Below are 14,330 nucleotides of genomic sequence, written 5' to 3' on the forward strand. Positions count from 1 at the left end.
TTACCATTTAACGTTTCACAGATAATTAATTATTCTTCATCATTCCAGCAAAAAAAGGAAGAGCAAGTAGAGGGGCTATTCAAAGCAAAAAAAAAAGTCATCTGAAACCCAGGGAAATTGCTGAATTATTTGTAACATCAAAGGCGAGCGAGGATGTGCTGATTTAACGGGGCCCTGTGTGGTGCAGAGCCCTGGGCATCGTGGCGATGCTGAGACTGGGATACACTCATTGCAGTAGTTGTCATGGGCAGGGGGGTGGATGAGGGGTCGGGGGGGTACCCCAACCTCTGCCCGTGCTGCCCATCCTCCTCCTCTCACCTCCCCACCAATGCGAGCTGCCTGTTCTGCCTTTGCACCATGTTGGGGTGTCCCTGCGACCTGGTGGGAGCCTCGAGTGCTCCCCAATGCTTCATTCATCACCAGAGGCAAGTGGCAAAATAAATAATGATATTTAACATTTTGTAATAACGACAATTAACCAGTAAATAATGCCTTTTACACCGCAGAAGCCAGAGTGAATTAATTCCCCTAATTAGCTGTCAGGCAGCACGGGGCAGTGGTGGCAGTGGGCAAAACTGGCAGCCCCTGCCTGTGTTATCCTCCACTCTAAGACATTGTTCCCAAACCCCAATCACACCCCAAAATTTTACAGATTTGCAAAATCCACCATGGGGCTCCATGCCGCATCTTAGCAGCTCTGGTGAGCCCTAAATCACCCCTATCTCCCGTTAAAAAAATAACAACAAAAGATGGCAACAAAATGGTTTATGGCTGTAATAAATTGTGCTGGAGGGGAAAAAAAAAACCCTGTTTGCCTGGAAGCAAGGGGGGGTTTCCCATTGCCGCACGACTGGAAGCCCTGTGTCCCACCACAGCTAGAGCCAGCAGTGACCAGTGGAAAGGGGGATTTATTGAAAGCAGTTTTCCTTCACATCTATCCCACCCGTTCACTCTGATCAGCTGAACTGCCTGCCCTGGGACCAGGAGCTGGTGTTGGTGGGGGAATGAGAATGTTCCTGCCTGGCCAGCCCCAAGGGGTAGCAAGAATGTGGCCCCTGTGTCCCCAGAGAGCTGGAAGGTGGCCAAGGCTCCACCACCCGCTCGGCTTGGCTGGACTCTGCCCCGTTCCTCCCCTTGGCTCACCTCCCAGCGGCCACAGGGACAGCAGCAGGGACGAGGACGAGGACAGGCATGGCTGCCCCAAGCCAGCCCCAGAAGTCCACCTACGATGTCATTGTCATCGGGGCCGGCATCCAGGGCTCTTTCACTGCCTACCACCTGGCCCAGCGCCACAAGGACACTCTGCTGCTGGAGCAGGTATGGTGACCCCATTCTGCCACGTCTCCATTCCCAACAAGCTGGGGCGGGTGCCCGCAGACCTGGCTGCCCTCCAACATGGCACAGAGCAGAGCCGCTGCTGGCACTGCAGTTCCCAGTGCCAGCACCCTCATGTCCCCAGCGCCAAGACCCTCATGTCCCCAGCACCAGCACCCTCATGTCCCCAGCGCCAAGACCCTCATGTCCCCAGCGCCAGCACCCTCATGTCTCCAGCGCCAAGACCCCCGTTTCCTGCTGTTTCCCGGTGCCATGGTTGACAGGACAGGCTGTGTCCCAAGGTGCCCTGTGCGGCACGGTGCTGATGCACACGGGTCTGGTGCGGTTGAGGGTGGCAGTGTCTGTGGTCACCCCCATGTCCTCTCTGCCCCACAGTTCCTCCTGCCCCACTCTCGGGGCAGCTCGCATGGGCAGAGCCGCATCATCCGCAGCGCCTACCCCCAGGAGTACTACTCCCGCATGATGCCCGACAGCTTCCGCCTCTGGCAGCAGCTGGAGGCCGAGACCGGCACCACCCTCTACAGGTGATGGGGACAGGGACGCAGCCACCGCCGGGCACCGTCCCCTCCCCGAGGGACTGGGGGCGGTGACCTTTGGGTGGGATGCGGCTTCCTTGGCAGGCAGCTGGCAGTTCCTGGTAATTTATGGGGCTCCATGAAGGAAATGTCATTAAGGAAATGAGCATCTAAATGATCCTCCGGTGCCGGGGTCAGGGCTGATGGCTCTTGCTGTACTTAGGGGGGAGAGTGTGATGTCAGTGTCCGGACCCTCCCCATGCATCTCACCCTAAGCGCTGTGCCCTTATCACCTGCATCCCAGTGTGGGGTGCGCCAGCACCAGGGTGTAGCACATCCCAAGTATCACTGGTGTCACCGTGCCTCAGTTTCCCCCAGGAGCAAAGCAAGCGGGGGGTCCGCGCAGGGAGGGGGAGCAGGGCGAGCTGACGTGACTGGTGGGATGCAGGCAGACGGGACTGGTGGTGCTGGGGCTGCCGGGAGAGCCGGAGCTGGAGGCCTGCAGGAGGAGCCTGGGTGCTGACGAGGTCCTCGACGCCGCGGCAGTGGCCCAGCGCTTCCCTGGCTTCCGGCTCCAAGCTGGCCAGGTGGCCGTGTTGGACAGCACTGCCGGGGTGCTCTTCGCTGACCGGGCCCTGCGGGCGGTGCAGGTAGGTGCTCCTGAGGGGATGGGATGATTTGGGATGGGATGGATGTCCCCTGGCTCTATCCTCGCATCCACCTCCTGTCACCCTCCCCTACCCCAGGAGGTCTTTCGCCGACATGGGGGCACCCTGCGGGACGGGGAGAAGGTGCTGCGCATCGAACCTGGGGCCACGGTCACTGTCACCACCACTGCTGGGGTGTACAAAGCCCCCCGGCTCATCATCACGGCTGGAGCCTGGACCGGTGCCTTCGTGGAACAACTGGGTCTCCGCCTGCCACTGCAGGTGAGGGTTGGTGGCACAGGGGGGTGGCACAATCATGGCCAGAGCTAATGGAGTGATTCCAGCCCCTGCGCATCAACGTCTGCTACTGGAGGGAGAAGCAACCTGGGAGCGCCAGCTTGGGCAGTGTCAGTCCCTGCTTCTTGACCCTGGGGCTGAGCCAAGCCCCCCATGGCATCTATGGGCTGCCCTCCATTGAGTACCCAGGTCTGATGAAGGTGAGCGGGGTGCAGCTCAAGGTGGGGGGATTCCTTAACCAGCCTGCCCTGACCAGTTGTCCTCCAGGTGTGCCACCACCATGGCAGCCCCACAGACCCAGAGAAGCGGGATCAGGCCCCCTCGAGTGCCCCCCACCCTGACATTGCCGTCCTGAGCAGCTTCATCAGCAGCTATATGCCTGGGCTGGAGACCCAGCCGGCAGTGATGGAGACCTGCCTCTACACGGTGAGACCCCACCCAGGGCACAGACCCAGGCATCCTGAGCCCTCCCCCAGCTGAAGGTGGACCCCACCCTGTCCTCTCACCTTCACACCCTTGCTCCCCAGAACACTCCAGATGAAGATTTCATCCTGGACCAGCACCCCAAGTTCAGCAACATCGTCATCGGCGCCGGCTTCTCAGGTAAGCGAGGGCAGCTACGCCCCCAGCCCAGCATCCCAGAGCTGTCCAGGGCCATGGGGATAGTTGTGTCCCCACCTTCCCTCTCCTTCCCACAGGCCATGGGTTCAAGCTGGCACCAGTGGTGGGAAAGTTGCTGTGTGAGCTGAGCCTGGGCGAGGAGCCATCCCACAACATGGCCCACTTCGCCATCACCCGCTTCCCCGGCGTGCTTGCGGCTGCACAGTAGATGTGGGGCTCCAGACGTGCCCCCATGGCATTGCACTTGCCTGCAGCTGTGTTCCTGTATCCCAGTATCCTCACACCCAGTGCACCTCCATCCCCATGTATCTCCACCTCCCTGCACCTTGGGGAGTCCCAACACGCTGCACTCCTCCAACCCCGCACCCCAGATACCCAGCATCCCCATGTCTCCATATTCCACCATCCCAGCACGGCTGCATCCTTGCTTCCCCACATCCCTGTATCTTGGTACCCTGCCTCCCCACATCCCAGCATCCCCCATGCCATGCGGTGCGAAGCAATCTCTACCAAGCACCCACTCCTGGGGAACAAATTAAGAAGCTTTGTCAGCCTCATGAAGATGGAGCTGGAGCAGCGCGGAGAGACACACTCGCTTAGGAGTCAAGTTAAATGTTTTAATGTTAAATGTGCCATTTTATTATCATTAGATCGCTCCCACTTAATGAAAGCGCATTAGCGCAGCGTGGCTTTATGGCAGAGAGCACCGAGCTTGGCCTGTGTGCTTCCAGGAGGTGGTGGGGAAAGGGAAACAACCTGCCAAGGAGTGCGGGGGGTCCCCAGGGTGCGGGGTGTCCCTGGGGCCAGGTGCAGGGCACAGCACATGGCACGGGGACAGCACACGGCCAGGGCCGAGGCTGAGCCGTGCAGGCAGCCAGCAATGCACATCATCATCTCCTCTGCGTTAATTATTTAATGCCGGCAGGCAGAGGCTCTGTCCCGCTGCTCATCTGCATATTTATGAAGATTGATAAATGATTCAGCACTGGCACCCACGAGGGCTTCCCCCCCCTCCCCACCCCCTCTGCAGCACCCATGGGTGCAGCAGGCTCAGGGAAGAAGCCAGACTTGGCCTTTGCATGCAGCTCTGCATCCTTGCTGGAGCTGGATCCATTCCGTCAGACCTCTTCACCATGCAAACACCCCCCCAAAAACGGGGAGACCCCCCAGGCACATGGAACAGGCAGCAGCCGGTATCACCAGCCAGAAATGACGTTTATTTTCATACTGAAAGTAAAGGGGGTGGGGGGAGAATGCACAGCTGGGCTAGTGCAAAACAGCCAGGCAGAGGTGGGGGGCTGGGGGGTGACAAAAAACCCAGGTGGGCACGTGGGACCCTGTCCCCATGTCCCCTTCCCAGCTGCCGGGCGGCTGCTCCCCAGGGCCCGGCCAGCGAGAGACGTCTTTGGCTCAACTAAAAGGGGTGTAAGAGGACGGCAGGGTGCCGAAGGGGGGAGTTTAAGTTATAAAACAAGGAGCCAGCAGGCACTGAGGAATAAATCCCGGGTGCCGGAGCAGCCGGCTCCGCCGCCAAGGACAGACAGGAGGTGGGAGGGTGGGGGGTGCAGCCAGCGAGCCGGCCGGGCTGCTCCTCCCATGGCTGGAGCCGGGGGCTCCAAATACCGGCTGCCCGGGGCGGCCCCCGGAGCTGAGCGTTCCTGGGGCGGTGGGAAGTGGCGGTGGGGGGCTAGGCGGGGGTCTCGGCAGCCCGGCTCTCCGCCTCGCTGGCACTGGGGGAGCTGCGGGAGGAGCGACGTGTGCTGTCCCCGGCGTCGTGCTCATCGTCCCATCTGTCATAGGTGAAGGTGTGCCGGGAGCTCGTGGGGCTGTGGGAGAGAGCGGGGTTAGAGGGGGTCACGGGGGGCTCCATGTCCCCAGCATAGCTTGGCTGCTGAGCACAGCTCCCCTCCGGCTGCAGCGGGAGCTGCGGTGAGCCAGCACGCTGGCAGCCAGCTGGATGGAGCCTTGATTGCCTCCTTTTTTATTCTTTCCGAGATATTTGGGACATGCCTCACTGCAAACAACTCCTCGCTGCGCTGAGCTGAGCCCCTGCTCTGCAGTGGGGCTGAGCTGAGCCTGCCCAGGAAAAAGCTCGTGGCCCTGGATGCCAACACCAGCGCTCCCAGACACCCTGACTGAGGGTTCCGGTTGTACCTGAGCCCAGGGCTGGGTGCTGGGGGTGTTGCTCCCCCGGTACCCCATGATGCCTTCCCTGCCCCTGGGACAGGCAGCCCAATGGCGACAACATTTCCAAAAGGTTTCTTTCCCTTCCTCCAGCAGCTCTCCTATTCAAGCCATCAGAAAGGATTGAGCCTGCTCTGGAATCGCTGCTGGCGAGCCCCAGCAAACCCTCCCCTCTGCATCAACATCAAACAGCATGCAGAACCCCGAAGTCCTGCAGGTTGAGGCCATTCACACCCCGAATTCCCATCATAGGCGCCCGACAGGGCACAGGGCAACTCTGAGCTCCAGTTGCCCACTCTGGGTCCCCCACCGCGGGTGCTGCCTCCGTCCATGCTCACACACTGCAGTCGGTGCGTGTTAGTACCCATCCCACTCCCCGCTGCTCCTGGGGGCTGTGCTGCTCATCAAACCCTTAAAAATTTCCTGAAGGAATAAATCCAGATGTGTCCCGGTCGATGGCTGGGGAGCCAGGAAGGGATTAGCACTTCCTGGTGCCCCGCAGCTGCTAATCCTGAACACGCTGCGTCCTGGCAGCACGGGCAGCTGCCGGTCCCGCTGCGGCCATGCCGGGGATCTCCCCACAGATGGAAATGCGCTCGGGATGCCCTGCAGCATCCCAAAAGCAGGGCTGCTGCAGGCACAGAGGGCTGCCCCATCCCGGGGTGCCCCATGCCGGCGGAGGAGAACTCCAGAGTCAGGAGAGGGTTAGGGCGAGCGGTTAGTGGCACACGGGGAGGTTCATGCTGCACGGCACACACCGCTCCCACCTCCTGCCTCAGTCGCTCTCGGGACGGTACAGGTACTTCATCATCAGGCTGTCCACCTGCTTCTTCCGCTGCTTCTCCTCTTTCTTGCCCCGGGCAGGACGTGTCGGCTCCTCGCCCCCCGCCGCCCGCGGGCCCTTCTTGACACTGGAGGTGCTGCGGTAGGAGCTGGTGGAGCCGGAGGAGGACTCGGAGGAGGAACTGGACTCGGATGATGACTGCTGCTTCTTCTTCTTCTTCTTGGATTTCTTCTTGCTTTTCTTGGCACGCTTCTTGGAGCTCTTCTTCTTCCGCTCCTCCTCCTCCTCAGAGGAGCCCGAGCTGCTGCGGCACCGGCAGGTGTGCCGGGAGAAGTCGAGGGCGGATGCGGAGCGGCGCAGGCTGCCGGAGGGGCGGTCAGCGGCGCCCAGGGGGGCCGCACTCCGGACACTCCTGACACTCCGGACACTCCGGCCGTCGTCCCCCGAGTCGGCCTCGGGGCTGGAGCAGCCCCTGGCCAGCAGCGGACGGTAGCTCAGCACCTCCTGGATGGCGGCTTCCAGGTCGGGATCGAGGTAGGAGCGGTGCCGCACGGGACGGGCGTCTCCAGGACTCTCCTCCTCGGAGGCTGCGCTGCGGGGCCGTGGGGGCACAGAGAAGCTGCGCCCCAAGAGGGGCTGCCCGCGGGACCCCTCGTCCGCCTCATCCAGGCGGCTGCGGGCCAGGGAGAGCCGCGACTCAGGGCGGCCCTCGGGCCCCCCGCGCCGGCTCCGCAAGCTGCCGGGGCTGGAGAGGGCGAAGCTAAGCATCGAGCACCCCTCGTCCCCATCATCGCCGTCCTCCAGCCCGCGCCAGGAGGCGGAGGAGACGCGGCTCACTGGGGCGGAGGCGACGGAGGCTTTCTCTACGTCGGTGGCCGACAGGGACCACCGCTTGTCCAGCCCTTGGCGAGCCCGGCCGCTGGCGTCGGCGAAGGCGCGGGCGATGACGGCCGCCCGGTCCTGGGGCTCGCCGCCGCGGGCCGCCCGGCGCGGAGGGCGCTCGGGGGAAGGCGGCCGCTCGCCCAGGGCGCTGAACAGCGTCTGCTCATCCCCGCGGCCGCCTATGGAATCCTTGAGGCCCGGCCGCTTCCTGTAGCTGAGGGAGCTCAACACCGACACCGGCCGCTCCTCGGGCTCGGGGCCGTCCGGCGGGGCTGACCTGTGCCGCGGCACCGCGGCCCCGCACGCACCGGGGAGACAAGAGAGACACGGAGATGAGCGGGCGAAGGAGGGGGCTGCGAGGCGGCCTCGGCAATTTGCGTCAGCGGGAAATGGCATCGTGGAAAAATGTCATGTAAATGTGGGAATTGTTCTAGCCCAGCACTTTGATTCCCCTTTAAAGTGTTGCCTTCAATTTATTTCATTGTCGGCTACCGGGAGCCGCTGTGTTTGATTCCCGACTTCAGAAAAGGTGGAATTATCTCCAATAACAAAATGTTTTACATCTGCACCGCTGAATAAATTAAACCAATTAACAGAAACCAGCTCAGATCTTTCCCCCCTGCTCGGCAGAGGGAGGAAGTCCCCTGGGACTCCTGGAGCCCTGCTAGGAAATTGGGTTTGGATAAAAGCAAAGCAATCTGTGCTCAGCAGGCAAGCATTTTCCATGGGGAAGGGTAGTGTGCCCCAGCCCCATGCCGTGGGTGCACCTGGGCATGTTCCCCACCTCTGCCAACATTTTCTGAGAGGTGTGGGGAGGGATGGGTGGGGCTGAAGAGGAGGGCAGGATGGAGCAGGGAATCAGTCCTGGAGTGATGGAATGCTGCACAGAGCTAAAGCCCAGTATCGAAAGACCCGAGGAGGCAGATGGGGTGGGGGCTGTGGATGCCCATATGCCTCCAGGGTGGGATGAGGGAAGGGGGACCAGGGAGGTCCCCTTGGGTGGGGGGCCGTGTGTCCCCAATGGAGACTGAGCTGCTCACCAGCATTAACCCTTCCCTGGCCAACAAACACCAGATGGGAACACGGTACCAAATCCCACATCCCGTGGGCACCCACCCTGTCCATGTCCCAGCACAGCTCAGCCTGTCCTCTGCCCGCCAGCCCCGTGCCCAGCCCTGCACCCACCTGCTGCCCTTCAGGCTGCCGTCATCCGAGAGTGCTTTGGAGGAGCCTTTGTTCTTGGAGAGCCAAGACTTCACCCCATCCACGCGCTCCTCCAGCTCTGAGTCCACATCTGAGTCACCATCACTGCCGGAGGAGCGGGTCAGGGTGGGAGAAAGCAAGAGGTCAGCGTGGGGCAGTGATGTTTTGGGTGCTGGAGAGATGAAAGTGCACCGGAGGGCACTGAACTCCTCCAGTACCCACTGCCTGTGTACCCTGGCATGGGTAAAACCCCATCCTATGGTTCTGCTCCATCTCCGGGACATAATCTGCATGCACATAGTTCAACCTGCAAGGCAGGGGCTCCCTGAAGCACCTCCAAACCACTCCTGCGCCTGCCCAAGGGGCTCTTGCACCCTCTATCCAACATCTCTCCCTATCACTGCACAGCTCTGGAGCTGGAGACAGCAGGGCCTGGCTTTGGGGCATCAGGCAGGGCACAGCTCCAGAAACACAGGAGATTTCCAACTCCAGGACCGGGAAGGAAATAAGTGGGTTCATTTTACAGGCTGCCGTCGCGTGCAGAATTACAGCGAGGAAGAGCAATGCTGATGGCCCCGGGTAAACAGGAGTTTAGCAGGCGGAACAGAAACGACTCTGGCACAGCGGGTGTGGGAGCACAGCGGGCAGATTTACAGCCCTGCCGTGCCCGAGAGCCCCTGATTTACGTCCCGGCGTAAAAAAAGTCCTATCTGGCTTAAACCATCTAATTTATAATGGCCGTTTGTAACCATATTGATTGCCTTTAGAAAGAAGGTGCTGTCTGCATTGCAAAATCCATTCCTCCACGTTAAAAGCATCCCTGAATAAATCTCTCTTAATACCTCACCGCTTACTGCTTTCATTAGGGTTATGGCAGCACCAGTGGGATCTATATGGAAATTGAAGCAGTGTGGTCCCCTCTTGCCACCCCGCTCCCACCAGGCCACTCCAAGGAAGGGATCTTAAACAGCCTTTTATCCTCCTGGTTTTGGGCTTATTCCCTGCCTGGGAATGACAGCAAACAGCACAAGGGACAGGCTGGAAAAGACCCTGTATATGAATCCTTCTCTTTATAAATTCAGAGCAACGAGCCGCACTTCATCCTGCGCATCTCCCTCCCCTGCAATACATCCAGGCAACGCTGGGCTTGGGGAAAAAAAAACCCAACAAAAAGACACAGAACGACACCAAAAAAAACCCCAGCAAGCCCCAAAAACAAGCTCTGAGGGCAGCTAAGGTATTCTGACCAACGGAATTAAGCTCCACATCAAACACAGTTTATGTCCAGGCAAACGTGCCGTTAGTTAAGCAGGATCTGGGTCGTGGGAGCGACCATGGATGGGGGTATTAATTAGTGGCAGCAGGGCTCCATTGCTGCCCCACTCTGACAGATTTGCCATCAGCCACGGCAGAGCATCCCCCCCCCAGCCCATCCCAGGGGCTTGCCCCGTCCCCATGCGTGGGACGTGGTTATGTGCCGTGCTGTGCCGTGCCGTGGGTGCTGTTAGGGCATGCAGAGTTGGGCCAGTGGCATGCGGGACCCCGGCCCCTGGGGGTGAGGTGGAGGTTAGGGGAGGGGAGGAAGGAAAGAGATGCTCCTCACAGTTTACTCTTTCTTTTCTGATACTTTGCCACCATGTCCTGCAAACTGGGAGGGGTTGGAGGTGGGGGGGGTTGGAGGGGGGAGAAACACAACAGAAAAGAAATCAAATGAAAGGAAAATTATAAAAAAAAAAAAGACCAAATGGGTGGGGAATAGATGTGGGCAAATTAAATGGTGGGGACGGGACAGGGGAGGGAAGTGAGGCTGCTCTGTGCCCCTGGAGTGGGGTTGCACCCAGCTGGATCCCAGCATCCCAGGTTGGGTGCTGGAGCATATCCAAAGAAAGGCAACAGAGCTGGGGAAGGATCTGGAGCACAAGTTTGATGAGGAGCAATTGAGGGAGCTGGGGGGCTCAGCCTGGAGAAAAGGAGGCTCAGGGGGCACTTTCACCCTCTACAACTTCCTGAAAGGAGGTTGTAGCCAGGGGGGTCAGGCTCTGCTCCCAAGGAACAAGCAATAAGACAAAAGGACATGGCCTCAGATTGTGCCTTGGATATTAGGGAAAATTTCTTCACCAAAAGGGTGGTCAGGCATTGGAACAGGCTGTCCAGGGAAGTGGTGGAGTAATTCCCTGGAAACATTAAAAAAATGTGTGGATTGGCACTTGGGGACATGATTTAGTGCTAACATGGCAGTGCTGAGTTAATGGCTGGAGTCGATGATCTCAGAAGGTCCTTCCCAACGTAAACAATTGTATGATTCTATGATTCTATCCCGGGCTGGGCTGCATCCCAGCATCCCAAACCTCCTGCCAGCTTGTGCTGCCCTGGCTCCTGGGGCTCCCTGGGCTGTTTCCAGCCAGCTGGCAGGATCCTGGATGCACTTCAGGCACCTCTACAAATGGCTGAAGCTCATGGGGGCTGCGGGTGGACGGAGGGATGGATGCACAGGTGCATGGACTGATGCCTGTGTGCACAGGTGCCCGATGCACGGATGGACAGACATGGGTGCATGGACAGATGCATGAGTGCATGATGCATGGATGGATGCACAGACAGCATCCTGCCAGGGCCAGGCAGAGCCGAGGGATCCCTGTGGCATTTCTGAAGTGGCGAGGGGAAGCGGTGAGCCCCAGGGACGCGTGGGAGCCGGGCCCCGGTGCTCTCACCTGTTGATGAGATCCTCATTGCTGTCGCTCTCCATCTCATCCTCGATGGCTGCCTGCAGGTCCCCGATGCGCTTGAAGGCCAGCTTCAGGTCTGACTGCAGGCTCTGGTTGGCAGCTTCCAGGCTCTCCAGGTCCATCTCCTGCAGTGAGGGAACGGGATGAGCTGGGTTCCTTTAGAGAACACCCCCTTGTGCCCTGCCCGGCCCTATCATGGGTGCCTCACCAGCTCGTGCTTCTTGCGGCTGGCTTCTGCCTCCTTCTTGGCCAGCTCGCCCATCTCCTCCTTGACATCACGGAGCTGCCGCTGCAGCCGCTTGTTCTGCTCCTTCTCCCGGTTCTCGGCGGCTGCGCGCTGATCCCGCTCCTCCGTCAGCTTCTCCATGTTCTCCTTCAGCCGCGTGGCCAGGCTCTGCGGAGCAGCGGGGTCACCCCAAATCCCCCCACAGACCTCTCATCCTGCAGGTCCACCCTCACCCCAACACCCACCAGGAGATGATGCGAGGATGGATCTCACTCCCATAAAATTACACAAGGAGATGGAGGAGAAACCATCCCCTCCCAGGGCCAGGTCAGGGGCAGAACAACAGCACAGGCTTTGTTGAATTGGAAAAATAGATTTAACTGTGTGTGAAGTAATTAAAACATGTAACGTAGGGAAAAAATAGCTCCCATTCTCCCCCAGCCACTGAGCCAGCCGCTGCATATTTATGGCGTCGGCAGAGAGAGTGGGGAAGGAAATAATAGCTTGGAAAATATGAAGAGGAGAGCTAAGCTGCCGCGCTCCCCGGCAGAGCTGCGGAGGCAGAATATAAAACAGGCTGCGTTCGCGGGACTGGGGAGTCTATAATTTCCCTAAGTCGATGCAGGGAAAGAGCAGCACTTTGCCGGGCTGGGAGGTGGATTACTGTTATCAGTGCTTGCAGGGAGTCCTCCCTGTGGAGATGGGGATGGGCTGCCAGAGGGAGACGGCTGCAGTGTGGGGGGTCCTGGGGAGGGGAGGCACTCAGCAGACCCTCAGGCAGGTTCGTTATGGTCCTGTTGCACCCCTGTCCCAGCTGGAGCAGAGGGGGAGCTCCGTGTCTACCTCCAGGCGCTTGACTTGAGTCCTCTCGAACTCCAGCCTGGTCTCCAGCTCGCGGATCTTGGCCTCCTGCCGGCTCACCAGAGACTTGTCCACCATGGACTGCTCCAGGAACTCCAGCTGGCTCTGCAGACCTTGCAGCTGCGGGAGAGGGCATAGCCTCAGCCTCGACCACAATCACCCTGCCCCCCTGCCACGCTGTCCTGGAGGAGAGCTGCTGGACATGCTGCTCCCATCCTGATGGAGAGCTTCCCATGGGACTGCTCTGCATCCCCACGGTGCAGGGGGCCCTGCATGATGTGGGCAGCGGGTCTCTGGGTGCCCCCCATCACCCTGGCTTCACTCAGGGTGCATCCCCACCTTCTCCTGCAGCTCCTGCTTCTCCTTGCTGACCTCCTCCAGCTGTGCCTGGAGGTCATTCATCTGTGCCAGGTCCCGGGATGCCTGCAGGACACACCAGGGCCATCAGTGGGGATCTCACTGGGCTGGCTCCAAGAGGGACACCTTGAGGGGGTGGGGTGGGTGCAGCTGCTGCTCCCCCTTCACCTGGGCCACAGCTGCCTTGTGCTTCTTCATCAGCTCATTCATGTCCTCCTGGTCCTCCTCCAGCCGGCTCTGCACCTCGTTCTTTTCCCGCTGCAACCGGCTCAGCTGCTCCTCCAGCTGCAGGGAGACACACGTATCTCTTGCAGCATCCCTGGAATGGAGCACTCACCCCCCAAACCCACTCCAAACAGCGTGGGGCCACCCTGGGTGCAAATGGGGCATGGCCCCACCACAGTTCACAGCACCCCAAACCCACTCACCGCTGCCTTGGCCTTGGCAAGGTCATCGATCTGCAGGTGGAGGTCCTCGATCTCCACCTCCATGGATTTGCGGGCCTTGACGGCGGCCGCACATGTGAACTCCGACTCTTCCAGCTGCAGAGATATAGCTCAGTGCCTGGCCAGGGAACAGGGACACTCCCTGTCCCTCAAAGCCTGCAGTCTGGGGAGGGTCTGGATGCACACCTGGTTCTTGAGCTGGGTGATCTCCCTCTTGCTGGGTGCGTTGTTTTTCAGGTGGTCCAGCATGATCTGAGCATCAGCCAGCAGCGCCTTCGTTCTCTTCAGATCCCGGCGCAGGCGCTTTTCCGTCTCGAAGTCCCGCTGGTTGGCCTGCGGCACGGGAAACTTTCCCATGGTTCCATGCCTGAGGGGTGTCCACCCCACCATGGCCACCTCAGGGTCCCCAAAGCAAGGCAGGTGCCCAGCTGCCCATCACCCCACCTGCTCGCTGACAGCAGATAACTTGCTCTCCAGCTCCCGCTTCTCTCTCAGCACCTTTTGCTTGTCCTCGTACTCCTCCTCCAGCTGCACCTCCATCTGCTTCAGCTGGGGGACAGCCAGGAGGCAGCCGGTCAGGGCGGTGGGGAGGGGTCATGACCCCCCTCCTCACGTGTCCCCACACACTAGGGACACCAGGTGACCCCACTGGCCGGGTGTTTGCGCAACCAGAGGCACAAAGCCCAGTGTGAGCTGGCCGGGGCAGCAGAAGGACTGGTTGGACCCGCCGGGCCGGTGGAGCCGGGCTGTGGTCGGCTGCGTGGGAGCCGGGTGCTGCATGACGGTGCCCAGCTGGCAGCTCCCAGCACCCGGCCACGGCATGGGGATGCATCCCAGGCCCTCCTGGGCAGAGGGGCCGCAGCAGAGCCCTACCTTCTTTTGACATGACTGCCGGATCTCCTCCACCTCCTCATCACGGCTCTCCACCTCCTTGGCGTGCGTCTGCCGCAGCCGCTCCATCTCCATCTCCAGCCGCAGCTTCGCCTGAAAATGGTGGGGATGTGGTCAGAGTGAAGGGGATGTGGGGACCCCTGAATGCCACTGTCCAGGCACCACTCACCCTGAAAAACCCCTGGTCTGAGGCCAGTTGGGCTGCCCGCCCCATGGTGACCTGCCGGGCCATGGCACGGAGGGCCGGGAGCTGTGCTGGCCGCGGCGATGCCTGGCCTGACGCCGGGCTCAGGGTGACCGCCTCCTCTTCCCAGGCAAGCCCGGCCCAGGTAATAACAGCCCTGCATGAAACCAC

General features: G+C 60.3%; 2 protein-coding genes across 10 annotated transcripts in view; one reads left to right on the forward strand and one right to left on the reverse strand.

Annotated features, from left to right (window-relative positions):
* Nucleotides 1-1,191: 1,191 nt before the first annotated feature.
* On the forward strand, nt 1,192-3,623 carry PIPOX (pipecolic acid and sarcosine oxidase; the record flags this gene model as incomplete). Its single annotated transcript, XM_082294686.1, has 8 exons — nt 1,192-1,317; nt 1,711-1,859; nt 2,299-2,500; nt 2,597-2,779; nt 2,842-2,994; nt 3,062-3,220; nt 3,322-3,397; nt 3,493-3,623. The coding sequence occupies 8 exons, from the start codon at nt 1,192-1,194 to the stop codon at nt 3,621-3,623; spliced, it is 1,179 nt and encodes a 392-aa protein (XP_082150812.1).
* A 988-nt stretch (nt 3,624-4,611) lies between these two features.
* MYO18A (myosin XVIIIA) overlaps nt 4,612-14,330 on the reverse strand; it is a 36,808-nt gene continuing 27,089 nt past the window's right edge. For 8 of the 9 annotated variants that reach the window (XM_082294680.1, XM_082294673.1, XM_082294678.1 and 5 more), the window contains 13 exons: nt 13,958-14,068; nt 13,529-13,633; nt 13,271-13,417; nt 13,067-13,180; nt 12,807-12,923; nt 12,621-12,704; nt 12,264-12,401; nt 11,403-11,588; nt 11,180-11,319; nt 10,072-10,116; nt 8,451-8,573; nt 6,367-7,542; nt 5,103-5,241 (listed from right to left, as the gene is read on the reverse strand). In XM_082294680.1, the coding sequence (XP_082150806.1) occupies nt 6,375-7,542; nt 8,451-8,573; nt 10,072-10,116; nt 11,180-11,319; nt 11,403-11,588; nt 12,264-12,401; nt 12,621-12,704; nt 12,807-12,923; nt 13,067-13,180; nt 13,271-13,417; nt 13,529-13,633; nt 13,958-14,068 (2,478 nt within the window). In that variant the 3' untranslated portion in view covers nt 5,103-5,241; nt 6,367-6,374. Of the gene's footprint in view, nt 5,242-6,366; nt 7,543-8,450; nt 8,574-10,071; nt 10,117-11,179; nt 11,320-11,402; nt 11,589-12,263; nt 12,402-12,620; nt 12,705-12,806; nt 12,924-13,066; nt 13,181-13,270; nt 13,418-13,528; nt 13,634-13,957; nt 14,069-14,330 lie in introns of all 9 variants that reach the window. The other variant, XM_082294679.1, reaches the window with a different exon arrangement.

This window comes from Coloeus monedula (genome assembly GCF_965178545.1).
Source record: "Coloeus monedula genome assembly, chromosome: 20".
Classification (NCBI taxonomy): Eukaryota; Metazoa; Chordata; class Aves; order Passeriformes; family Corvidae; genus Coloeus; species Coloeus monedula.